The sequence below is a fragment of the Charadrius vociferus genome, unplaced genomic scaffold, assembly GCF_000708025.1.
Source record: "Charadrius vociferus isolate BGI_N301 unplaced genomic scaffold, ASM70802v2 scaffold477, whole genome shotgun sequence".
Lineage (NCBI taxonomy): Eukaryota > Metazoa > Chordata > Aves > Charadriiformes > Charadriidae > Charadrius > Charadrius vociferus.
This window is the reverse complement of record NW_009649449.1, coordinates 1,341,781-1,368,848: the sequence shown is the minus strand read 5'-3', so window position 1 is coordinate 1,368,848 and position 27,068 is coordinate 1,341,781. Positions and strand designations below refer to the sequence as shown.

At 44.6% G+C, this 27,068-nt stretch overlaps 1 protein-coding gene across 1 annotated transcript; it reads left to right on the top strand.

Annotated features, from left to right (window-relative positions):
* Window positions 1-1,513: 1,513 nt before the first annotated feature.
* Window positions 1,514-24,869, top strand: TMEM201 (transmembrane protein 201). Its single transcript, XM_009889649.1, has 13 exons — window positions 1,514-1,826; window positions 3,111-3,217; window positions 3,789-3,892; window positions 5,929-6,049; window positions 6,677-6,871; window positions 8,736-8,912; window positions 9,535-9,926; window positions 10,395-10,598; window positions 20,626-20,843; window positions 22,453-22,524; window positions 23,405-23,695; window positions 24,189-24,320; window positions 24,772-24,869. The coding sequence occupies exons 1-13, from the start codon at window positions 1,514-1,516 to the stop codon at window positions 24,867-24,869; spliced, it is 2,424 nt and encodes an 807-aa protein (XP_009887951.1).
* The last annotated feature ends 2,199 nt before the right edge of the window (window positions 24,870-27,068 follow it).

The following is a 27,068-nucleotide window of genomic DNA, read 5'->3' as shown; positions in this document are numbered from 1 at the left end:
AGGGTTCTCCCTTCCCGCCGGCGGCGTTGTCAGTAGCGCTGTGGGAGAGGGCCGGCGGTTTTCCCTCCTGTTTGCCGAGCGGTTTGGGGCAGGGAGGGGGCAGGTTCTGCTGCTGGTGTCGGCAGATTCGGAGGTGGAAGGGCGGGAGAGCGCCGCAGGAATCGCCGCGCCGTTAGAGCCAGTGCGAAAGCTTGGGGGGATGACACAGAAGTCCAAGTGACCAGAATTATTTGTTTCTTAATTGCACGGAACGCTTCTGACCTTATAACGCGTTTAAACAGTTGGAAACGAGGTTTGAAAAGCAGCAAGAGGAAAGTCAGGGTACAGATTTCATGAAGCTTAATTTGACAGATTTTAATCTAGCATAGCTTGAAAGGAACGTAGGAATATATGGAACAAGAGGCACTTTAGACTGTAAAACAGAACGGACTTGAGCAGTCTGCTTATCTGTGGGTGCTTCTGCTGGAGAAAAAGGCGGTCCTGAGGGCCCGTTGTGTTAAGGTTCACTTCAAGTTCACACTTTGAAATAGAGGCGCATTTCTGCATCCGCAACAAAATGCTTAAGGTTTGCTCTAAAGCACTTGCTGTTTCTATAACCGTATAAGTGGTCTGTAGTGTGCTAGTCCATACACAAGACTTGGCATTTCTAGGGCTTGTTTAGGGCAGGTAAGCAATACTGGTGGCCTAAAGCAATCCCCAGTGAAGCAGATTTGACCCGGTTGAGGCTAACATCTCTCTTGAGGGAAGAGATTGGATTTGTTTTGCTCAGGTTCATTGAGAGGTCTCTGCAATGGAAAGCACTTCTTCCCAAGTCCTTGAAAACTGCTGGTGGGCTGTAAATATTTTCAGGAGGTGACCTTGATAATTCTTTGGGGCTACGTATTTGTGTTTCTCAACAGTGTTCTGTAATTACCTCATTTCTTATTGTGCCTTATTTAAATGAATCTTCCAAAGTCATCAAGGAGGACAGATTTATAAGGGACTGATCCAAACACAGACACGATACTGCCTTTGCCTTTGGTGTTAATGTTGTGATACAGCACTGCTTTGCTCCATTTTCAGCATGAGTGCACTTACATATCTAGCAAGATGCCTTTACCACCCCCTATAGAAAGGGAAATAAAATATAATAGAACAACATAGTGGAAAGTAGTTCTGGAATAACTGTCAGTATATGGAGTTAAACTGCTGTAACTGTGCCAGCGTGTAAGACTGTGCTTTTTGAATCAGAGAGAAGAAAGATTTGAAGTCCAGAGATGCACAGAAACTCCTTAAATCTTACAAGTTTGGGCCAGATAGGAAAACTGGTGGTTTGTGGTCTTTCTTTGAGATCACAGCTTGGCTGCTTGTTTGTTACATATTGTTGGGAAGCAGGTTGCTGCGTTCAGACCAGCAACTGTAGCCACATTTCCTTCATCTTCTGTGCCCCTCCTGACTGTTAGCTACTGACTTGTCAGGACCAGTATAGAGTACCCCATTGAGGATCTCTTTCTTGGGACTCTTTGGGTCAGCGATGGCAGAGGCTGCTCCTTCTACAAGTCAAGATGAGCCATCGCTCACTCTAAAAGAGGTCGGTAGGAACTCAGGAACTGGCACACAGCGAGTTCATTCAGTTGAGAAGCCTGTCACAGGTACCAAGATGGCAAAAAGAGGCACCTTTTCTGGAGGATCCTGTCCTGATGGCGGGTGTTCCAGAGTATTGAAAGTTGCTGCCTCCCTACAGCTGCCGTTTGATAGAAGACAGCCTTTGAGGGGGACGGCGCAGGAGGTGGTTGTGACTGTGGGTCCGTGTCCCTGCCTAAGTCCACTGGTCACCTTTTTCCCTGGTAAGAGAACACTGAGTCTGGCTGTTGGGAGAGGATAGGCTGCATTATAACCTATGTCACTGTACTAGAAATCTGGTCTTGTGGCTAAGTGTTCATCCCTGTCTATAACTGCTCGTTCTGAGGAAATGCACGTGTGATGTAGTTGGCCTGCTGGGATCTAGACAGCTGTGATGCGTTTTTGTGACATTGAAAAATGGAGTTTAGCATTGGGTCTGCACTGGCAGACCCCTTTATTGACAGGTGATGGACATGGGCACAACTGGGAATTATGGCAGCTCAGTGAGCTGCCACCCAGGAGCTTCTCTAACTGTGAGCTGAACGTGTTATCAGGTTCAGTGAGCCCCCGTTAACTCAGTCACACTGACCATGCTGTGCCATGGGCTTGCTCTGTGCTTCAGGGCTTTGGCAACTTGGTTATGTCAAACTGCCATCAGATGTTCTGGCCAAAACTGATCTGTGTGAAAGAGCTCCTCTGCCTAGTGTGTTTTTTCTTCAGATTTGCTGGCATAGCAGTTTGTATAATTGCTTTGTAATTCCATTGTGCCAGAATGAAGAGTGTTGCTTTAAATTCTTTTAATGGGGAATTGTTTTTTCTTTTAATCCTTGGCAGAGGGTGGGGATAATGCAGTGAAGAACTGCACATCCACCTGTGGCCTCTTTTAAGAATACGGAAAAGGAAGCATCTTCATCTTCCGACCTAGCAGTAAAGGAGCGGGGGAATAGATGTAAATAAAAATATTTAGAAATCCATCTTCTTATTGTCAGGTAACTGATTTGAGCTGCACTTATTAAGGAGACTGTTGTTCTGGCAATCCATTAAATGTGTGGACTTAAACGTGACCTTAAATTTATGTATAAATGGGGAGTGTTGGGAGTTGGGAGGAACAGAGTTCCTTTTTATATTACATGAGAGACACAAACTAGTTGCTAAACAGTGTTTGTCAATGGGTATTCCTGCAGTCTGATTTTTGCAAGCACTATGTGCAGGACAAAAAGCTTGTTAGCAAAATAAAGGAGTCCGATAGCCTCTCACAAAGGAACATTTTGTCATATTGTCTGAGCAGTATCAGACATTTAGGTGTTGATCTCGTAACTGAGTTTACTCTAGGTATGTCCCTCCAGTGTTGTCTTAAGCACAGATCTACCTGCTAAACAATGTGTCCAAACCCGGGAATTTGTTCTAGCTTGTTTGTGTGTGCCGGCTACTTAGTGAGTTAGCACAGCAAGTCAGCGGTTAATGGAATCTCTGTGCAGTAAGTAATTCAATCACTTCTTGCTGCTCAGGTTTTATTTTGCAGGGTGATTCTTCGTCCAGTGAAGCTAATATGGTGTTAGATTATAAACTCCTTAGAAATGGTTTGCCTAGTGTTTTGCGAGGGATTGAGCACATGGTAAATGCTTATATGGGCGTTTGCATTGTCTGTCTTCTCATAACAGAATGTCTGACTTCAGAAGCAATGTGTGCTCTAGCTTATTATGTTCAGCTGCTACCTGAATTCAGTCATGGTATGTATAGTTCCAAAGTCATTAAAACTATATCTGAGAGTCTTTCCAAATGCAGTACTTGTTTTTTGTTTTTTAAAGTTTTGACCAATTACTAGAAAATTAGCATCCTACCTACAAGCTCTTGCCTCAAATGACCTTATTTTTTTCTTCTCCTTTTTCATCTAGCAGGTTGGGAACTTCTGATTTTTTTGCACCTATTTCTATGGCAACAGATTATAGGTTCACAAAAGGAAGGATTATTGCTTTTTATCCTAAATAATCCAGGATTTAGCAATTTCTTTTGCATACATTGTGAGAACGAAGGGCTGCTATTTAACCCTTGGTATCACTTCCTCAGCCTCAAGAGTGAGAAACGGAATCCTGTTTGGAAAAGATGGCAAGGTCTTGAGTATTTGGTCTCTGATATTAGCATGTTCTTAAATAGCCTTTGGCATTGGTTCTTTTTTTGCTTTATAGCAAATTATAGCTAATCTTTTGGCCTGTGTTTTCCACTTCTGTGTCATCCTTGAAATTAGCACTTCTACCTACTCTGTCATGTCATGGAAGTTGAGAGACTGGCGGTAGGTAGAGTCTGAGGTGTGGTGTGTCATATTTCCATGGGTGCCAGAGGATGGTGCCACAGCGGCATGAAGGTGGGATTGTAGCACTTTCTACAGCACCTGGGACCTGTGCAATAACCTGCATGAGAGGGTGGAGTTTAGGTTGTGCTTGCTATCAAAGTCTGTGCTCAAGGTGCAGTAGGATTTGTATTTTGGTGGTTAACATGCTGAAGCCTATGTGTTATATTTTCATAGCTCTTACACCTCTGATAGTGAGATGAAACTAGCACCAACAGGTGTTGCTGTCCATCCTTCATATAGCTGTTTTGATGTGTAGTTTGCTTGGCTTTTGGGCAGTGCTAGCTCCTGGATAACTTGGACTAGCGACCTAGATTTGTGTCTCGATTAAACTTTGCTTTTTATGCCTGTCGGTTTCAATGGTGGTATTTTTGACTTGGATCACTTACTGTTTTGAGCCCCCTTGGCGCTGAAGAAAGTTGAGCAGTGAATATTCATTTTGAGAAGGGTGTGGGTGTGTGCATCTATTTTGAGATGAGAATCTGTCACCCTAGTAGCTCCAGCCATTTTCTTTCAGCATCTGGCAGGGAGTCCTCTGTGCAGTCTGGCTTTTTAGGCTTCTTTCTAGTGCTTCATTTCAAGCTTATCCTGATCATTAGTACTTAAACAGGAGGCCCAAGCATCACTTGAGGGTTTGATATTTTATGAACCAAGTTTCAAGACATTGTTTATGGAAATGGGAGTGGGCAAGAATTGTAGGATTCCTGCTACAAAGGCTGAGAGAGAAGCCAGCTGAATTAAGGGCAGAACCACCTGCCCGTTTGGTTGCAGGGTGCCAGGCAACATTTCTGCAGCATTCAGAAGATGTTTTGCTGCAGAATATCGTAGCAGCAGCAAACATTTCCTAGAGCAGGAAGAAGAGAAGTTGCTCTCAACTGGTGAACACTTTGGCTGCCGTGACTTGCTTTCCAGGCCCTCCGTGAGCCTCCCTGCTCAGCTGCTTTCGCTGCTGCTGTAGAAGCTCTCAGCAGGAGACACGCTGATTGCTTGGTGGAGTTCGGCACCAAACAGGGCTGGTGGCAGCTGGGTCCATCTGTCTGCATAGCTGCCATAGCGAGTCCCTGCCTGGGCTTTGCCCTAACAGCTGCCCTTCCCATCGGAACTGCGACTGGTTCCGATGAACCCAGGCAGCTGTGTTGCCCTGACCTGCCAGGCACCTTCCTCGTGGGTATTGCACCGAAATTCAAGACAAATGCAGACTTTAGCAGGCAGGCTCAAGGGCCAGGCCACTGATGTTCTTTGCTCAAATGTCTGTCACAACCTGTTGCAATGGGGCCATGTCACAGCTGTTTCTCTTATAGTGACTATTGTTTTAACAGGATTGTTTTGAAGAACAACAGGCTCGTGGATCCAGGTCATTAGTCCTTGTCTCTTCAGTTTCAGTGCATAAAAAATGGGGAAGACGTGTTGATTCCTCAGTTCCTTCTTATGTATCCTAAAGCTGTGAAGAAACATCTATTTACTGTGCCTGAAACTTGGGATAATTTGATATGCCCTTGTCCTTTAAAATTTTTGTAAAAAGCAGGGCAGACAAAAGTGTACGCATTTCCTGGGTTCCGAGCACCACCGTACGCAGTTCTTGTGGATCATAACTTCTGTTTCCCAGAATCTTGTGTATTAAGCAGCAGCTCTATTGCACACTTTGCATGCGATAACACTGCTGATTATGGAGAGGACTTGTACGCCCAAATATGCCTCTGGAAAACAGCAGAGTGGGTTATTCACAAGGTTGATATTAAAGTTCTGGCATGTCTATGGTACTAGCACAGAGATATGAGCATCAGGCAGAATTTATTTCTACTGTAATAGTCCATATTTTCATTGCTAAAATGGCTACTCTGAGTCATCGTTAAACATACTGAATGGGAAGATTGATTGTTTTTCCAGCCTCTCTTGCATTTCTCTGTTTGAAAGCCATTGCTTTCCTCTGCATCAGCTGAATTCAGCGTTCATGCCTGACACGTTTCCTTTCCTAACAGGAAGAAGCCCACACACGTGACAGTGAACTGCTGGTTCTGCAATCAGGACACGGTAGTGCCATATGGGAATCGCAACTGCTGGGATTGCCCCAACTGTGAGCAGTACAATGGGTTCCAAGAGGTACTGTGACAAATTTGCTTGAAGGGTGGCTGGGAAGGTGCATGCCCTGTGGAACAGCGCTTGCGGGAAAGCCCCACTCCTCATTTCAGGTGATACAGGCCCAGTACAGATGAATATCCAGCGGTTTGACAGCTGGCAGCTCGTGCTGAGTGCCTGTGAACTTGGCAGCTGATCACTTGATCAAATTTGAGAAAGAATCCGTGTGTACTGGGATGTGCTGACATAGAATGATGGAGACAAATTTTCCTCTCTGGTTTCAAAGGGCAAAAAGGGCCTTGACATTTTCACCAGTATCTCTTAAGAGTCTTTTTTTCAATATATGGAACAATTCTTCTCTGGTTTTGTATTTTGGAACAGCTGAATTGCTTTATTTAGGGTATTAAGTAACAAAGTTAGTCTTAAGCCAAAATCCACCACCATCAAGTGCTTGCAGTAGGTGTACAGAACAGTGGGTGGGGGAGAAGATATGAAGCATTTTGTCTTTTTTTTACTTATTTCTTTTTTTACATAGGTGAATGCATGGAGTGCAGAGCTTAAGAAATCTTGTTATCAACCAGAGGATACTTAGCTTTGATTTTATGATCTCATGTTTGCTTTCCCTCCTGCCTCCCTTTTGTTTCTTGTCAGAATGGAGACTACAACAAGCCCATCCCTGCTCAGTACATGGAACACCTTAACCATGTTGTGTCGGGTGCTACGACCTTCTGTGATCCTACCAAACCGCAACAGTGGGTGAGCAGCCAAATTCTGCTTTGTAAGAAATGCAACAATCATCAAACCATGAAGATCAAACAGCTGGCTTCATTCTCACCAAGGGAGGAGGTAAGCGGTTGTTAGGGACTGGCATCACAGGAGAATGGTTGTCCAAGGCATTTCCATGCATGTATTTGCTATTTCTTCTCTGGTTAATTTGCTCTATAATGATGTATTTTGTCTGGCTTTGCAAATGGTACCATGCTGCAGCCTGGTAAGCTGGAAAGATAGGAATTTTTCAGTGTGCTATGGAATGATGCTCAAGTAGTCTTCAAAGCACTATGTGGCACTCCAGTGCAGAGGAGGTTACTGATTAGTGTTGCAAATTGACCTATCCCTACTCCAAAGCCAGAATATAATGACCTGTTCTAGGTGGACACCGGAAGTTGAAGCTTGAGCCCCAAACCAAACATGCACATTGCTGAGATCAGCTTACAACTCTAGAACTTACCATTGACCCAGCTGAGCTTACAGGATCTGGTAGGCACAACAGCCCACTAGTCACCTTGAAGACTTAATAGATTTTGTTTTTCCTGAGGCCTTGGCTGTGCTGCTCTGCTTTTACTAGTGGAGTGCACTTTTACTAGTGCAGACACACATCATCTCCCTGGTTAGGCATTTGTGCCTAGGAGGGCAAAGGGATTTTACAGCTGTTTCGTGGCCTTCTCATTACTTAATATGCATGGAGGATAGGATAGTGGGGTTTCTCCTTCACAGTTTTATGGCTCCCCAAAGTTCCACACAGAGAATTTAGTGCTGCACTCCTTGGCTTTCAACCATAGTCAAGCCTTGGGGTTGTAGGACTGGGCTATAGTGGGATGCGTTCATCTTCTGAGTTGCCTAATCCAGTCTGCTTTGTGTAATTGTAATGAGTTTAATCAGGATGACTCCCAGGGAACAGATTTACTTTTGATCATGCTTAATGAGAACATCTTTGGCTGGTTCCCTTTTCTCAGCTTTATTTCTAGTCCCTGCCTCTTGCCAGACATATCCACTTGCTCAAGTAATGCCAGACTTTGGCCCCTTTTTAGGCATTCAGTGAACTGCAGTGTCTGTGCCAGCTACGAAACACGGGACTGTTATCCGGTATGGTTAGATAGGTGTGTCAGTGACAGCAGTGGCCTCTCTCAGCATTGCTGGCCTGTCCAGTAAGGGATAACCCTGCCGCTACTAGTCTCTCCCATGTGATTCCTTCTCGATTCCGGCAGATGGAGCCTATGAAGCTGCTGCAGCAAGCCCTCAGGCAGCTACGTTGCATCTTCCTGCTTCCCTCCCCCAGAGAAGCTGCATGCTTTCAGCTGTGTGCTTTTGGTACAAGGATCTTGATAAAGATTGGGAGTGGAGATGGAAGAGCCTTAGAAGCCTTTGTGATAAGTGATGTGTCCACTGTAGTGACGCTGAAAAATGCACCTTTGGCCCTACTCGCTGTCTGTTTTTACAAGTGCTATTAATAATTTATGGAACTCATCTTACCAGGGCTTTCAAACAGTGACAGCCTTCAAGGCTGGGGCTGAGTTTTGGAAGGAGCGTGTCTCTTTCTTCAGCACAGTGGTATGAAGGAACAACAGGCCTTTTATGTCCCCTCTTTTGAGGAGGGGAAGAGCAATTCTCGTTTTTTGTCCCCTGTGTTGAGTTCATAAGGTCTCAACAAAGACAGCAAAATCGGGCCACAGAAATTCAACTTCCTGAAATTGGGTCACAGCAGTCTTCTCCAAGGGCTGTTTTGTCACTTCTGGGGCATGGAGGCTGGGTCAGCTCTATGCAAAGTTGGTTGTGTGGCTAGCCTCCAGCTTGGCCACTGTTGAGGCCTGCTTGGTTTCAGGGGGCTGTTCCTCTGGAGTCTGGAAGCATGCCTTGCTCGCATGTCAGTAGCAAGCGTGATAACTGGTGAGGGACCTGCAATTCTCACCTACTTTTCCTCTCCTCTCACCAGGGCAAATACGATGAGGAGATTGAGGTGTATAAGCACCACCTGGAGCAGACCTACAAGCTGTGCCGTCCATGCCAGGCTGCTGTGGAATATTACATAAAACATCAGAATCGGCAGCTCCGGGCGCTGCTGCTCAGCCACCATTTCAAACGGCGTGAGACAGACAAGGCCTATACTCAGGTACATGGGGAGAGAACATGAGGGAATTTAGGTGAAAGTGCAGAGAATTAGGTACCTCTACACCTGGGTTTGCTGCTGGGAAAGGAAGGCAGCGGCCTTGGGGCTCTCTAACTGGGAGCTTGGGTGCATGGCAGAAGTTGAGAAGAGCATAGGGTGGTTGCTACAGACGTTCCTGATGTTAGTTTGAGGTTTTCCTCTTGCTAGTGTCCTTTAGTGCAATTGCCAGAAGATAAGTCTAATGTAGTAACAAAAACAGAATGGAAGGAAAATAGTGGGACAGGCAGAAAAGGGGAGATAGGGTTTTGTACAGTGAGGAAACTCATTTATGAGTACAGTGTAGGAAACTACTGAATATGGGGCAGGGGGGAGGAGAAAAACGATGGGAAGTGATTAATGACCTTCTCTTTGTCTCATTCCACTGCCTGACCTTGGCTTCTGCTCATAGCTCTGCTGTTGGTCTTTGCTAGTCTACAACATCCCATGTGGTGTCAGCCCAGCACAGAGCCTTGAAAGGACTTGAGCAGTAAACCATACAGTCTGGAAGTAGTTCATAAAGCACCATTTCAAAACCTTAGTGTGGTTCATTCAGCTTCTGACAAGGTGTTTCTCCCTTTCTCTGCAGAATTTATGTTCATCCTCTTCTTCTGCTTCCATAACCACACCAGCTCAGGTGATATTTCTGCGGTTCTTGGCCTTCATCAGCTGTGCATTCCTGGTTCTGATGGCCTTGTATGGGTCAGGTGACCCCTTCTCACTCAGTGCAGCAGTCCCTGCTCCTGTCTCCTCTGCTCCAGCGTCCATTCAAAACAGGACTGGCACAAGCTTACGTGCAGACTTGGAAAATGACACTTCTGTGACCGTGTCAGGCTGGCAGGACCTGCTCCGCCTGCTCCCAGAACAGATGGTGGAGAACCTGAGTGCTGCATGGGCTTATGGGAAGAATCACCAGATGGCAGTTGCTGTCCTTGGGCTGTTCACCTGCCTGTTGGCCATGTTCTTAGCTGGGCGGATCAGGTGAGTGTGCTCTTTTCTTCTGTTTCACTTAAAGGAAAACTGTGTAATGTTGGAGGTATTTTGCCCTGCCTTAAGTCAGTGGGCCAGGGAGTAGACATTTGCCAGAATGGCAAATGTAGTACTGGGTGGCACAGGTCTCCTTGTTGTTCTTTGGGTTACCAGCCAGCTGGATGGAGCCAGCAGAGCTTGCTTTGGGTCTCTGCCTTGGTTCATTCAATTTAAGCTTGAATTATTGTGAATGAAAACGCTCTGTAATCTGGTAGTCAATGGAACTCATCGATTCAGGTACTTACCACAGTGGCAAGGGCTGCAGGTATAACTGTAGTAAGATACAGTACATAACCTGCTCAGTCTGGGTACCCTCCCCACCTTTTCCCCACCTCCCCTCTCCTTCTTCAGGACAAAGGGGCTTCATTGGTGTTTAAACTCTTACCTTGTGTCTTGTTGGGTTTCTTTTTGGCATTGCAGGCTCCGGAGAATCGATGCGTTTGCTTCAGTCTTGTGGTTCGTAGTGATGAGTCTGCATTTAGCTGAGAGGTACCTGAAGACGGAAACACCCAACTGGCTAGACACAGCCAAATTTGGCACCACGTCCTTGTGCTGCTTGGTGGGCTTCACCGCAGCAGTGGCCACGCGGAAATCAACGGGCCATCGGAGATACCGGCCCCGAAGGTCAGAGCCAGAGCAGTGACGCTGGGGGAAGGAGGAAAAAAAGCCTTGCGAACTCTTTGCGACTGGTGCTTCTCTCTCCTCTTTTTATTTTCCCTTCCTCTTTTTATTTTTTTTAATTAGATAAGCAGTGAAGATTTCTTCTTCCTTTATATTATCTTTTTTCCTTTTTTTTCCCATCCTTGCTTCCCACTGTGCTAGCTGCTTGGAGCATTTCCACTGCTGGTGCTAGCCAAGGAAGCTACTCCTGCTGCCTCCATTCTCCCTTCCTCCTGAATCCTACGTCAGCAGTGCAAATATCCAACTTCCCCAAAGCCTATTCTTCCAGCAGCTGCTTCACAAACTGCTCCATAAATGCAGCCGCCTCCTTCCCATTCTGCTACTCCAGCCAAAGAGGTTCTGGCTTCATCCTTAGCCAGTCACAGAGGAATCCTCTGCCTTGATCCTCCATGGGGCCCAGGCCACCTTCAGTTTTCTAATGGTGCTGGTCATTTTAATTTCGAACTGATGGGAACTTGCCTCTGGATTCCAAGTCCTCGTAACGTGTGCTGTAGAAACACTGCATGGTGTGCAGGCATGCGACAAGGGGACACGCGTAATCCATAACCTGGTTCTTCTTGCCTTCCACTGTGTAGCATCACTTAACTGCATGCTCTCTCGCTCTGCCATTCTTCTGTGACTCCTGTTTTAAACGGAGAGGTGTCCTTAAGTGCTTTTGACTGGAACTTCGATAATTTATTTAAAAGGGTGCTTTAAAAGGTTATGTAGCTCAGGTTGTCTTAATTTGAATATCTGAAAGTATTCAGCTGTTTTAAGCTAAATTTTCAAATCTACCAGTGGCTGTTGCTTTCTATGCTGGTTTTCTTTGTTTTTTTTACCACCCCCATCCCCTCCGGAGGAGCATCTGTGTAAAAGCACAACTGGATAAAGATGCCTATGTTCCTCCGCTCCTGTAGCCTTAGAAAGAGAAGAACTATGGGACTATCAACCACATGCTATGGTATGTGGGCAGCTTCATCGTACATTACTACGTATTCAGTCGCTGTTTTTCCTTCTCGTTGAGAACACAGCTTAGGAGGATATGCTATAGGAAGGGGTGGGACCGCGTGGCAATAGAGATACATTTTTCTTGTTACTTGGAGAGGTTCTTTTTTGAAGTCTGGCACTAGTGCTAATGCTGCTGAAGGAAGGGGTCGGGAAATTGAGACTCTGAGTTGAGTGCCTCGCAGTCTTCTGCTGAAAGCTGGGATGGCTGGATGTTGCTGTGTGGGGAGGAAGGAGCTTTCAGCTGCTTGGGTTTTTGTAGGATTAACTTGCTGGGGCCTCTTAGGATAAGCGGTCTGATTATCCTGCACTGTTTTTTGCAAGATGCTCCACTGAGTTTCTCATCCGGATTTGGGTCTTTCAAGAGGAAATAGCATTGTTACAGAAGATCTGCTATTTTCTTTTGTTCAGAATAGCGCAATGGCACTTGCCACACTAATAGCCTGATATGAGTTAATTGGGTGTCTTGATCTTCCTGTGTATAAACTCTAAAATAATCAGAATGGAGCTCTCACTATGAATTATCTGCAGCTCCTGCTGCAAGATTCAGACACTACTGGATGCTGCAGATGCTAGTGAAATTATAGAAGCTTTTTTTAAAGGAAGCAAAGGATATTTCATAGCTTTTCATAGTTTTTGTTCTTCAAACCCATATTTGTTGGGAAAGCAGAAAGGTAGCACTAACAAAGGCTCTGTTATTGTTAATGATAAGCCAAGCTGAGTTTGCCATGGGAAGGTAGAGCTCCCGGCTGAAGGACCGTGTGCCTGTAACTTAACAACTGGCATGGGAAGGGACATGCAACCCTGCTTCCCATGTGTGCTCTCCTTTGGAACTTTTTTCCAGTGCCTTCAAATAACTGCAATATCCACCTCTAAGCAAACAGAGCACCTTTCTCCATTCTGGTGCTTGTGAATGATGCTGCTTTGAGGGTTATTTACTTACTTGTCCACAAGAGGAATCCAGCATCTGCAAAGACTGGTTCTGCTCTTCCATGTTCTCATCGTTTATCAATTCTGACCCAAAAGGTTTGTCTTCCAGCTCACAGTCCCAGGTTGTTTCTTGTTCCAGTCTCAGACTTTCAAAATGCTAAATAATAACCATTATGCCCCATTTTTCACTGGGACACTTTATTGAATTTAGAGAATTGTTTCAAAGTAAATAGTACCAGAAGCCATGTGACTTCATCAAAACAGGAAAAAAAGCCAGCATAAGTGTGCAGGGTCCTCAGTGGTGGGTTAGACTTTCAGTCACTCTGGCACGTCTTTCCTACTCTCTGTTAGGAGTTTTAGTAGGAAATGTTCCTTAAAATCCCAGTCTATTCTCTTTACCTGTCAGCCTGTTGCAGCAGGGAGCGATGTTAAGACAGACGGTGGTAAGCTGGTGAAAGGACAGGGATTGGCAGGGAAAAAAACAAACGGGGAAACCAAAACCAGTGCCAGCACTGCCATTCTCTAAACAAGCTGCACAGAAGACCTAGGAAACCTTGGGCTATTATGTCCATTCAGTGAAATAAGATGTCTAGCTGCCTTTTTTTTTTTTTTTTCCTTCCCGCTTCAGTACTTTCAAGTTTTCCCCATAAAGGTAAATGTAGGAGAAGACTGATGTTTCTGTTTAGCTGTGATTTGTCTTCTGCACTTACCTATGGAAGTTGCATTGAAAGCTCCTGTTAGCTTCTAGCGCATGAACTTGCAACTGCCTGGTGTGGCAGAGGTGAGCAGTTGCTCTTGCTGCTCTGCTGTCGAGTATGTCCAAGTGATGAGAGGAATCTCATGTTTAGAAGGATACATTGAGACTGCTAGAAGGAGCTGGGGTGTGAGCAGCTGACAAACTGTTAAAATGTGTGAGGATGGGTCATGGTAATATCATACCTGATTTCTAATGGCAATATCCTTTCTCTTTTTAATAAGAATAAAATTAATCTGTCCAAATTTTCTTGCCTAGTAGCAAGGAAACTCTAAGTAGCAGCCTCTAAAGATGCTTGTCAGCCTCTTCAGATGTGTTGCTTTCAGGAGCTGAAAGTCAAGGCTGTATTAAGTTTCACTTTGTCCTATTTCATGTGCCTTCCTATCTCTTCTGAGCAGCTGTTTTCCCCCCTTCTTTTTAGCAGCGCTTTTTTTTTTTATTTCTTGCAATTTGAACATGCCCTATCTTTGAGCCCCCTGGGGTCTGGCGCCTTTTCTGATATTTTGCTGTTAAGTGTTGCATTGTTTTCCTGTGCCTGATCTTTTCTTTTATTCTCTGTGTGCAGTACTGTGATGGGATGGGGAGGATGCGCACTAGATAGCTGGAACAGGCAGTTGGTAGAACTGTGGGAAGGAGTGGGGTTTATGCTGTGAAGCCTGAATAATACTGTTAAGAAGTGTTTTAGCTCTGTTTGCACAGCAAGTGCAAATCTATACTGAAAGAGTTTAAAATCTTTTCATCTGGGATATGTGTTAACTGCAATTGACATGCAAGCAAGAAATCCAGTTGTCTTCACTTCGTCTGGATTAATACAAATGAAGTCTATTTGCAAGTTGCACTAACGTGATATGCTGGAACATCAGAAAGCTGCTTTGTTTTATGGCCAAGCTGTACAACCGAAGCCCTGGTCTCTGTGGTGCTTTGTCCACAACTTATAATTGAAGAACTTTTGAACTCATAATTGGAAAAATTCCAAAGTTGAAACAAAATAACAAAACAGATATTGAAGTGTGGTTCAATTTTAATACCAAAGAAGCTTTTGTCTTTGCTCAGGTGTCAGCTTATTTTCCCCTTCTTGGTTGCCTCAGCATGTCTGTGCTGCTGCTTCTAAAAACAACAAAAAACCTCAGAGCCTCAAAAACAAACTTGCAGCAATTCAAATTTTTGTCTTTTAGAGACTCTGATGCTGACAGTCTCCTCTCTGCTTTTCTCACATGCTTTTGATGATGGTGGAGGATAATTGATCTTTTGCAGGAGGGGGATGAAAGGAGGAGAAAGGTGTCTTTTCCAGAGGTGTTTTGATTTATAAACTCCTAGCATTCAATCTGTACCAATTGTGTCTCCTTAGACAATTAGGCCTGAAGAAGATTAGTTATCAGTGTTTTACTGTTGACTGTTTCTGGAAAAAAAAAATAGTTAAACCACCACTGCCTTTACTGAGACTGTTCCTGCAGTACCTGATTTAAATGCCAAATAGACTGTTCTATACACTATACTACACTGTAGGTTCTGTAAGGAAGGTGCTTCGCCAACTTTGCATTTTTTACTTGAGGTTCAGTTAGGAAATAGCTCAGCAGTTAGATGTGCCATCTAAGTCTGCCTAGTTGCTTCCCCGACAGTGAGTCCAGCAGAAGGAAACGTACGCTTCCAGCTCAGGTATTTTGGTGCTCGTCCAACATCTGAGTCCAGTACTACCATCTTCGTGAAGCTGAGGTGCTATTTTGTATGCCACATGGGTGTACGATTCCTTCTGCCGAGGGGGATAATAGCTAACGAAGGGCTGGTAACTTACTACCACAGCTGACACAAAAATCATCCAGAACCACTTGATCAGTGCGTTGAGCTTCTTGTTTTCACATAGCTGGACTCTTACTTCAGGCCACAGAGGAACACGTGGTATACTGTGGTCTCCAGAGGACTCTTCCAGCCATGCAGGCCAGAGCATGCAAACATCTTAATTCAACAGTATTAGAGGATTTTAGCCCAAAAGCCTCTAATTTCAGGTGCTCCTTTTTTACACTGGCCACATGCTGGTGTCTGGACCAGAGGATGGTGCTACAGAACAGACCTGAGGTGGTGAGGGATTGTTAGTGGGTTTGTCTGTCACTTGAAATCAAATCTGCTCCAGCCCAAAGTGGCTGACTGTGGCTCTGACAGCGGCCGTGGCTGATCTGCCAACTTGAAAGCATCGTGTACGCTGCCCAGTAGAGTTGGGTCTACAAATGGGCCAATGTGGGTTCATTAAGTGCCTTTCCCTGAATGAGATATTTGACATCACTACGTTGCTCTGTTTCAGTGGAACCTGATGCAGATGCAGCTTGGGACAGCAGGGCCTGTATGTCTGCCGGGCCAGTGCTTTTCTCCTTCATTTGCCACCAGTGAATGTGGCTGGGAATAAGAGGGGACTTGGGCTGCGCTCTTAAATTTCTGAGCAACTCTGCAGACTATAGAGGGGTTCAGGAAGAACCCAGAGCTAGCAACCAACTAAGTATGCTGCTGCTACTTCTGGTCTTCCTGAAGCCCTCTCTGACATCAGTGCATGCTAACTGAAGCCTTTGTGGCCCTTTACAATTCTAAATACGCTATGTTTATATCCCGTTCTTTCCTATTAACCCCTCCTTCGCTACATCTGTGCTTTGCATGCCCTAGTGAACTGAGCTTGGGTGTGTGAAAGGGTGAGGGCAAGAGGGGAATATTAAAACGGTGTAGTGGTGTTTTATTTTGGCTTTATGAATATTTTTCAAGTACGCTGAAATTATGTGAAGCTAATAATCATGCTTAGATACTATAGAAAGTATGTATTGATGTATTGTGGAAAAATTATTTATAGTCTTATAAAAAGTAATTTAATTAACAGCCAGATGATTGCTTCAGACTGATTCCATTCATGAGAGCAGGGAGCTGTGGTATATGGCTTTGCTTTGGTTTTTATAGAGATGCTGTTGAAATTGTGTGCTGTTACATATAACCTGCCAGTTCCTCCCAGGTGTGCCATCACCTGCAAGTACCTTTGGGGCCTCTTTAAGCCAGAGCAGATGCTCTCATATGAAAGGGGCAGTACTCAGTCCTGAAGTGTACCTTGAGTCATCCCCTGTAAAGCCTCATTTGGGACCAAAGCTGTCAAGTACACAGGCAGGGAAGAGGTCCTCTGAACATTTTTGTCATGCCAGCGAGTCTGGATTTTTGTAGACGTGGGAGGTGCATATACACACAGCCCCTACCTTTGTGCCACCAGCTAGAAGGGAAGGCAAAGTTGATGCCAAACATTTGTCTGTGCTCTACAAAGTGTTAGTGCAGGACCTGGCAGGTGGAGCATTTTCAGCTATAATTCAACCCTCCTTTTTCATCCAAAGCGGGGCAACATGTAGGAGAAAAGAATTCTTAGTCTTGGCAGCTAAAGTTTCTCGCTCTTAAATGACATATCAAAATCTTAGTATGTCTGAGACCTGTGCCCTTTTTTAGCGTTATTCGCCCCTCTCCCTGTGCCTGTCTTTATTCGCTGTATTGCTCTTCACTCCTCATTCTGTCAACGTGACTGGAGGCACAGGTTATGGCACTGACTGATGTGATGCAGCAGACCAGACAAGTGACTGCATGTCAGCTCACAGAAATGTGCTTACATTGGGCACATACAGCAAGCTGCCTGACTGTGACTGCACGTCACCTTCTTACTTCGTGTACTGAATTACCTGATAGTAGCAGTGGGTCCATCTACAGCCCCGGAATCTGACCTGACCCATGCTCTCCCACGTCTCTCTCTATCCCGGGGTGATGCAGCATCTCTGGTTAAAATGTGAATTAGAAAGGCACACGCATATGGTGGTGTCTTTGGATAAGAGGGAGGTGTTGGGACAGAGGAGGGGAGGCTCTGCTGGCAGGAGGTGTTTCTTCAGGACAGCGTACGGTCCCATACCATGTAATACTCTTCTTTAACCTTCTATTTATTTATTTTTAAAGTATCTGTGTAGCAGAGTTGTGCCCAACTGTCTAGTAACGCTGTGATCATTGTAAACACTAATGAAGATACACAATTTTTGATGTTCACAATACCAAGTTCTGAAATAAACGGCTTCCGGGCCCTGACTATTTCCACAAACTGTCTGACTCCAGAGCCTTTTTGTTTTTTTCTTTTTTTTAAATCCTTCTTTCTTTTTTGGTTACTTTTTCACTGTTGCCAAAGCCACTGTTATCACCTGAACAAATGGCTTGGAGCAATGCGGTAGTCTGAGAGCAAAGACACAGCTGCAGTACTCCATTCCAGGGCTGTGATGTGGCTGCTTCCTGCTTTGTGATCCTCTTGATCTCCTCACCTTTTTTCATCTGCTTCTGAAAGAAGTTTTAGTTCAGCTGACCATTCTCAGGCATGAAGCACATTCCCATGACAGCACCCCTGCTTTTTAGCAGCATCCAGCCCTCTTGGCGTGACAGTGGCAAACACTAAAGAGAAGAGCATATAGAAAAGGAACAGGATTTTGCACATTGCAGGAATTTACTTTGTTCAGAGCCGATCAATATTTAAGCCATTCTTTGATCAGCACTCAATCCTAAGGCATTAGTATGCTGTGCTTAAAATTCTTCAGCCCTTCTTTGCTAACCAGAAAAATTCTTTTTCTGGATGGTGCAGGACACATGATTCCTCAGCTGCCCAGAGGATCTGACTGCACTAACTTGGTGAGGTTGAGAAGTGGGGCTGTTGACCTGCAGAGCCCATGCAAGTCTGATTCAAAAAAAGTTACAATCCCAGGGAAGAGATTGTGGTTATGAGTGATAAATGATGATAATATATTCCAGCCCATTAAGTGAAAAACTGCCAAAAGCCAGTAAGCCAGATAAGCTGTTTTCCACTGCATCAAGGAGCTGTGTAAAGTTGGATCCTTTAGCCCAAAGATACAAAAGGTGCAAAGTTAGGAGAAAAAAGTGAAATTGTTCACAGGCGGTGCTCTGATTTGGCCCTTCACAGACATGGCACAGTGAGTGGTAGGTATCACTCTTTCTGATATGATTCATATCATAGTCCTGAGCTGCACTTTTAATTTCTTTTCCCATTCCTTTTCTCTTACAAAGCTGAGATGGACACGTACATCTCCTATTTATATCTGTATGTGTGGTGGGGCAAATGTGTATATGTATGTGCACTAAAGGACTCTGCACGTTTGCGAAGCATGACACCCTTCCCAGGTCCTCTGGAACCTGAAGAGGTTGGGCAGTTTCTGCTGCAAGACTGACGAGTTCCTTGCCGCTGTTAAAGGCATGTCCTGCTTGCAAGCACCAGGAAGCTGGTTGGCTCAGATGTTGTTCAGCCTGATTAAGCTGGTCGGGATTGTTGATGTCTGCCTCATACTAGCAGATAAGTAGTTTTATAAGATATTTTAAATTGTAATCTTAACTCTAGACTGCTTCTTCTGGACATGCTAGCACTGCATAATATTGCTGCATCACCTCTTTAATCTCCAAGAGAGAATGGCACGTGCATAAATCACTTCACAGCACAAGACTGAGATATGTATATTCCTTCGCACTCTGATTTACTACTGGCTTTCCTCCAACAAAAGAAAAGCCATGTTCCTGCTCTCATCTCTCTCTGTTTTCATCAGAAGTGAGATTAAACCTTCAAATGTTGCAGCTTGATTATGTGCTGCAAAGTCTGATTTCTCCATTTAAAAATATATACACTTCATACTTTGTTAGTACTTCGTCATGACTTACTTGATAAGAGTATTACCTGTTTCTAACTAAACAAAAATCTTACAGGAGATCCTTGAGAGATCTTGTTCATATGCTGGACTTTCTTTCATGTATTTTATTCAATTGTTAAAAAATAATACAAAATTTCTATACTTACAACATTGCAACCTTCTTACAATGCTTGTTTTGGTGGTATGGGGACACAAGTGAGACTCCAAAGCTGACTCCTCATTTCTGATGCAACTAAACTGTACGCATAGACTGAGATCAGTATGTGATTGCAAGGAGGAATAGAAAGAAGGTAAAAATAGGAGTAAATTTTTGACAGATTGTTCAGCTTAGGTTGATTTTTAAATTTTAAACAGCTGCAAAGATAGGTGATGAAATAGGGGTAGCAGAAATTAATTGCATAGTTTATTTGCATATAGTAATGGGTGTGAAATACTGTGGCAGTGCTCGCTGCAAAAACTGTTTCAAATACTAAGTTCTCTCCTACAGTTATTGTACTAGTGGAATAGAAGTCAGCTTATGTCTGTAATACTTAAAAATCAAGCTAACTGGTACAGGTGCCCTTAGTATGTTTTGTCTGTTATCTCTCCTCCCCCGTTCCCAAGGTGGACACGCTGTTCTACAGCTCCCCTCTTTCGCTTGGAAAGAACCCATTGCAAACAACTCACAGACCTAGAAACGCAATTGCCATTATTATTGCCACTTCAAATTTTTTCCAGGCACTGTAACAGAGATTGTTTTTTACGCACTAGAAGCAAAACACTTCCTGGAGTGTATGCCACAGGAGCACCGTTCCCTCTGAATGGCTATGCTAGTACATATTTGTGGCTAATTATGATATGCAGAGAAGGGAAAATGTAACGGTTTAGGCCTCAGTTTAGGATTGGAAAACCCAGGTTTGTGTCTCTGTTCTATCTCTGTGACCCTCGACAACTCACTTAGCTTCTTTTTCCTTCTCTTTCCTATCTGTAAAATCTGTAAAATTACCTCACAGAAATACAATAAAGGCAAATTTATTAAAGAGGTTTGAATGTTAGTTTTAAAACAGAGCTCTTGTGGCTAAATATTTATCTAGGTACCCATAAAAATACTTTTCTCTATACTGGCATCAGAGGTAAGGTGTTGATTCTGGTTTCTAAAGACAAAAAAACTAGTAGATTACTAGTTTCCCAGGGTCATGACATTTCTAACCATGTTGTTTGCATTTGCACATGACAACCATAAGATGTCCTCTGTTGTTGGTCGTATGAGTATCTGTATGAGTATGAGTAAAGCATTCTGGTGGCCTCTGGGTAATTTTCTCTCATCTAGGGAGAGAAACAAGGTACCTGAGTTCCTAAACTGTTCCACTATTTTTTTCCACCCTGTATTGTGGGACAGGTTGGTGCATGATAATTTAAGTAAAGTTGAGCAGTTCCTCCTTCCCCAGTTTCAAAAGTGTAGGAACATTCCTGTAAACACCAAAGCATTCTGCAGCTTGCACTCCTGCACTGAAAAATAAGTACAAACCTGGTAACAAAGCAAGTGTTCATGCAAGAAGGACAACTGAGAGAGGGAGTTACTGGAACGTACTTGCTGCTAAACATCTGTTGTGTGTGTCATTTGCAGGTACCTTTCTGGGGATTCCATTACTGTCTTTCCCAGCGGCACTGGGACTGGCTTCCCTTCCTCTGCTACGTCTCTCTTTGTCCCAACACCACCCAGTATTCTCCAGCTGACAAACCAACAACTCTTCAGATCCCCACGCAGAACTTCTTCTTCCTCTCTTCCTGGTCGTCTCAACAGGGCACTCTCGCTGGGTACCATCCCCTCCCTGGCCAGAGCAGGTAAGTGTGCATGGAACTTTCTGGCCCAATGGAAATGAGAATGGAGTGGTACAACGCTTCAGAAGGAAATGGGCTGTGAGGTACCCACGTTATAGTCCTCTTTAGGGATTGCTGCTCCTGTGGCATAGAGGAGTAACCAGCATTGGTAATTTGGTTTTTGGCATTAAGAAATTATGCAGCATACCATTGCCATCTTGGTGAAACAAGAAGTCTCACTGAGTGCTTGCCTGCTGTGGGTTTACTGAGATCCAGAGGCTTCTCCAGGCATGTGTGGCAGCATGGCACAAGCTACAAGGCTATGTGTGGGAGAAAGACAAAAGGAGCAGTTAGACATGGGAACGGAGAAGAGCAGCTTTTGGAAGCGATTGGGATCATTAGAATAACTGTTCCGGCAAGAGCTCTCTTCATTTTACTTGCATTGTCTAGTTTGCTTTTCTTTTCTTGCTACAGCTGAAGGGAGCAGAGCTGACTCTTCCCTCAGTCTGGATTTGACATGCATTAGCGCAACTATTGAAGCTGCTTTAGAGACCCCGTTTCCTCTTGTTTTTAAGGGCTCTGTGCAATCTAGGGAACATTTATAGGCCTACGGAAAGATTCTCTCCTAGTAACTCAAGCCCTTAGTTTTGCTGTGCTCAAAACTAACAGATGGGAAATTGCGTTCAAATGTTATTCTGCATCCAAGGAAAGCTAAGCTTTCCTATGTCACTAACTGATTACCAGAAGGTCAGAGGCCAAAATATGGCAGTTTCTAGGATAACACCACAACAGAGAGAGCAGTCTTGTGGGGATTTTTTTAGTTCATTCAATGTCTCTCTAGCTCACGCTGCCAGCAGTTTTGCCAGAGAGCCAGAGAAAGACCAGCGATGCAAACCTTTCAGAAGCTCAGCAGCTTTTGGCACAGCCTTCGCCTTTCTAGTTACCTACTGCCAGTGGAAGGGCAGTGCAAACGCATCGGATCTCAGATTCCCCCTGCGTGCTTGACCACTCTTGTGAGCCCTCTGCTTTCTTTTGCTAAGATGCAAAGCCAGACAGACTGGAGAGAGCATGCTGTCGGGGCGAAATGTTTTCTACAAACAGCAAGGTTTTCAACTTCCAAAGCTGTTTGCTTATAATCATGTAAATCAAGTGCCTAAGAAAATTAATTGATTTAGGCTCTGAGGTTTCATTTGTAGTGCTTCTTTTTTGTGACTTCAGTACTGTACATTGATTTTTTTATTTTTCTTTCTACCTCGTTATTATGGCTGCCGTGCCTGACAGATAGATGGGAATTCATCTCACCCCAATATCTACACTTAAGGCTATTTTCATGAGAAAAGGATACAAACATATCTTCACCTTCTTCCTTTAGAATTAGAGGCAAGCCAGGCTGTGATACAGTCACAAGGTTGGTTTTGGAGCTTGCTGGACTGTTCTGCTGCAGCTGGGAAAAGTGGGTTATTCTGATGCTGGCATATAGCCTACCCAGGAAAACAGGGAGATTTTTCCTGCCTGCATTTACCACTCACTTCCTTCTGAGACTGATGACAAGATGATGTAGCTACATTTCTGAAGGACAGACCTCCAGTAGCTGAGCCAGCTGAGTTCAAAATGTTTCCTTTTTGCTTTTTAGATTCTGGCTACTTGTTCAGCGGAAGTCGACCAGCCTCGCAGTCATCTCAGTCCAAGGAATCTCCTACATCAGGTAATGCGCCTTCCAGAGCAGCTGTCTTTGCAGGATTTGCAGCGAGTGGGTTGAAACACATGATCCAAGTTTAATTCTTTCCTCCCTGCTCACATCCCAGTGAAAATGTCAGTTTTGCTGCTAGAAATGCTGCAGAATTTGTTCCAACTCAGAGTGGAATTGCATTAAAATAAGGTGATGTGTGTGTTGGAAGTGCTTCTCCATGGGAGAGCTCACAGTGAAATCAGTGAGACAAAGCAAGGATCCCTTCCCTGCTCTACAGCTGAGCTGAGATTGCTTTGATAGGAGACTTTAAACTGTTCCTAGGGCAGCTCTTTTGATTCACTTTCGTTCCCCAGCCTGTGGAACTGCTAATTTGGCTACCCTGTCTGCTCTGCCCTTTTGCTCCCGTGTCTTCCAGTGACCTGTCTGTTGCCCTCCTGACCCCAAATGGATCCTTCGGCTGTTGGTGCTGTTTAAGTGTTTGCTGCTGGAATGCAGTCACAGCCTGGGCTAATGCCATTGTGCAAACCTCCTCGTATCCTGATAACACTTTCCCAGCAGCCTTCAAAGGACATGCCAGAACGGTTAATGTACCTGCAAAAGAGTATGTGTAATGCAGGCTCTTCTGATTGGACACAACGGGGCAGAGAGAAAGCTCACCTGGCTCCTCATAAACCCATCTCTAGTCTAAGTCATTCCTGAGTGTACCAAAGCACATGTGGAGTTTCTCCATGTTTTGCAGCGTGGGAACTGGAATGAAGAAAGAATTTTAGTACAAGATAGGTTGGACATTTGCAACTCTGGTTCCCTTTTCTCATAGAATTCCTAAAGAAAACTGTACCTATTGTATTTGGATTATAATCTCATCATTTTCTCTTTGGGGATGTTTCCGTTGCAGAGCACTTCTCCCTGCTGTCAGGCAGCTGTGCTCCCTCCCGCATCCCCTCTCCAGCACCGTCGGTGGCTGGCTCTGTGACTTCCAGCTCAGGTTCCTTGCGGTACCGCCGACCACTCATCAGCCCTGCCCGCCTGAACCTGAAAGGACAGAAGCTGCTGCTTTTCCCTTCACAGAATGAGGCTCTGCTCACTCCAACTAGCTCAGAGGAGCACACCCACTCAGACAGCAACATCTTTGCCACCGAGCTGTCCTCCTTTCCAAAGAAGAACCTCAGTGAGCGCGGAAGGCACGGTATGCTGGCAGCCTGCTGCACTCCTGGAAATGCATTTGTAGGAAGGAGTTGGCTTGCAGGCAAAGCCCTGTATCATCTGGGCCACACAATAGATGGGAAACCTTCGGGAAAAACCCAGGTGGTGATGCCTGTTAGGCTACCAAAGCTCCCTTAAGAATCCACTGGCCTGGAGACCCTCTTGTCTGCAAAAACAGATGTCCTTTTCTCACTTAGCGGTGCCCCAGCAGTACTACTGCCACTGCCTTCACCCTTGTTTGGACGACTCCTTTAACCACGTATGTGGTGATGCTGATGTGGACAGTGTATGAGACAAACACGCAGGCAACTTCTGCTGCACAGCAGTGAAATTTGCCTTTTGTTTCCAGCTCCTGTCCTCAATCCTTTCATTCACACAACCATTCATTACTCATGTCTGGCTTTAGTGTGGTAACTTCTGCTGCTTTTGGCTTCCACTGGTGCTTTCTGAATGTTCGTATTTTTTTGTCCTTGCAGATATGAGATCTGCTATGGAAGGAGGGAGTATTTGCAGTGATAATTCCATCAAAAAGGAGGATCACTCATCACACTCATCTACCTGTGTGGTAGACACAACTACCAAAGGGGAAGATTTGGCAGGCTGGAGAGGTAGGTGCCAGTCGTGTGAGTGCTTCATGTACATGTGACCATTTCTGTGAGGGTAACAAATCTTTCCTGTGCTGTCGTAGTGATCTGATCTTGAGATCTAATAAATAAGTAGTAGCAAAATGGATCTTCTGCCTGCTATTCTAGAACCTTAATAAGGCTATTCCTGTTCTTTGGACTGTCTGAAGAATATTGACAGAGTGCTAAACTGAGACAGAAGGAAAGGGGTGGGGATGCAGGTGCTGAGAAGAGTGATGAGATGAAAACAGAACCAAAGAGAGCAATGGAATCTTTCCTGACAGGAAAAGTGCTTCAGCAGTTTTTGCTTATGGTGAAAACGCTGGGCAAGGAGAGAAAGAGCACAACATATGTTCACTGTTATTTATCTCATCAATTCTTTAATATCTCTTTCTACTATTCCCTTTTTTCCTTTGTGTTGTCCTCTTCTACTAAGGTCATTTTGGTAACTCCGCTCTCCGAGGTCTGCTCGCCGTGAGTCTGACTGTCAATGCTATCTTCACATCAGCCTATGTCTACCGGAGCCTGCGCTGATTTGTGCCAACACTTCCTTTCTTTCTGGTTCCACCTGGTTCTGACAAGACAAGAAGAATTCAACCACGGCATCATGTCTAATGGCCGTGCCACTGGTGCATGCTGTTTTTTAAAAAAACTACTATATGCTCAACTGTCATGACAAGGAACCCTGGTAGCTGCTGCCATCACTTCCAGGTAGAACATATCACAGGATTGTCCCTGGAGGTGGCAGGCAGAATTCCCAGAAAGCTCCAGTTCACAGCAAGAGGCCAGTCACATGGCCCATGCACTTTCTTTCAAAGGAACTGACCTTGAGACACAAGTCTGAAGATGTGTAAGCTACATTTTTAGGAACCTATCCCCACCTCTTCTTTCTGACATATTAACCTCATGCTGATGGTGCTGGTAAAATGAGGAGAATTAGAACAAATGAGGTGGAGAAAAGGGATGGCTTAGTAGCTGGTGCTGGGCTTTGGCTACTGTGACAGCATTCCCAGCCTCTTTGCCCAGTGGTTCTTCTCTCTTCCCTTTGGCACGCTCCTCTAAATTATCAGTGAATTTTCTTTAGTTGCCTTAAGCTTGCCTAAGCATGTGGGTGACCTTGTCTGCTCTGTCATATTCTTGCATCTTATATGTCTATGTGCTTCTGCCTGGGCTGTGCCCTGCGGCCGCTTTCACCAGTTGCCGTTCTGGTCATGCTGGTTCTCAGACACTACTGTCTGTACATACCTCCAGCCAGCTCTGTTGCCGTAGGTATGCACAAACCCCAGACATGCTTTTGTGGTTTGCGTTAGAAAGAGGAAGCCTGTGCTTTGCTTTACCCAGGAGGCACTAACTCTGTTACAATTAATTCTGTAATAAAAAAGGATCCCTATGTGATTTGCACCATAGTCAAGGGGCTTCAGCTCCCAACTCTGCTTGTGTTTTCACTGAAGCAGCGAGTGGCATGGCTTGTTCTTGCTGCAAATCGCACAAATCTATTCTATTAGAAGATAAGCAAGGAGCTGTCTGATTGTATACATTTATACAGAAACCTGACGCCTCAGTCTGATATTGGGATTTGCTAAGTAACCATTTAAGATATTACTTAGTTAAATGCCAAAGTGCTCTCAGTGAGAAATACCAAACCTGCTTCTGGACAATTCAGCCTTCTGGATAGATTCTTTTCTAACCCAGGAAGTAGCCTTAGATTTTCAAAAGCGGCTTGTAATTTGGGCACTTTGGCTTTTGGGTGAGTCTTCAGCATTGCTTAGAATTCAGGGGCCATTTAGAGGATAGTGCTGAATACTGAAAAACATTTAATACACCTTAGGGGAAAAAAAAATATCTTCATCTTTATGTTTTATTCTTAAATCCCAAGTGCAGAGAGAAGATTTACCAACGTGTCAAGGATACCTGGTGAAAAGAGAGCCAACTGATATTAGCTATGTATTTCCTTAAGCAGGAGTGACTCTAAGAGTTTTTCTGTTGTCTCTTCCTTTGGGGTCCTTTACCTCAAAGTTCTTCTCTCTTTCTTCTCCCTCACCCCATTGTCCTGTGTTTGCATCTTGAACTACAGTGTTGTGCTTGCCGTGTCTTTCCCTCTCTTTCAGTTCTGCTGCTGTTCCCTCTATTGTACTCTTGCATGTGCACCGAAACAAAGCGTATCTCTGCTGATAATTCCCTGCTCTGAACCTGAAATTCACACCTCGGAGTGATGATCACCCTTCCTTTCACTTCATTTTTTTTTCTTGCATGTTTTAATTGAGTTCCTACCACAGCCTCACTTTAGTACATCATGTGGGTGATAGCCAGGCTCTAATCAGCATGCTATAAGACAGATTAAATGGAGCTTTACTGCTGGTGATTCAAGCACTGAAAAATTAAGTCTGTCTCTTCCATTTCTTCCTGCACTGTTTTAGCTGCCCACTTCCAGCCACTGCTCCCCGTCCTCCTTTGTTAGTGAGGTCTGCTCATCACCTGCCCCGCATCGTACAGGCAGAGGACAGACCTCTGCCTACGTGTGCTGATCTGAGAGACTGGAGATGTCATTCCTGACTCTGCATCCTTCTCTCGGCCTCTTCAGAGTGTTGGCAGTGGGCTGCACAGCCAGCACCCGCTGTACAAAGCCCTGCGTCCAGGATAGAGACCCGCAGCAGAAAGATGTGCTGCAGGTTGATGATTAATTCTTTCGCAACTTGCATGAATTGTTACTTGTAGCCAAACCTGACCCATAAC

Coding starts and splice junctions, on each gene's coding strand:
- TMEM201 (XM_009889649.1), top strand. CDS start 1,514: ATGGCAGAGGCTGCTCCTTCTACAAGTCAAGATGAGCCATCGCTCACT. Junction 9,927..10,394: donor TTCTTAGCTGGGCGGATCAG/GTGAGTGTGCTC, acceptor TTGGCATTGCAG/GCTCCGGAGAATCGATGCGT. Junction 10,599..20,625: donor CGGAGATACCGGCCCCGAAG/GTCAGAGCCAGA, acceptor TGTCATTTGCAG/GTACCTTTCTGGGGATTCCA.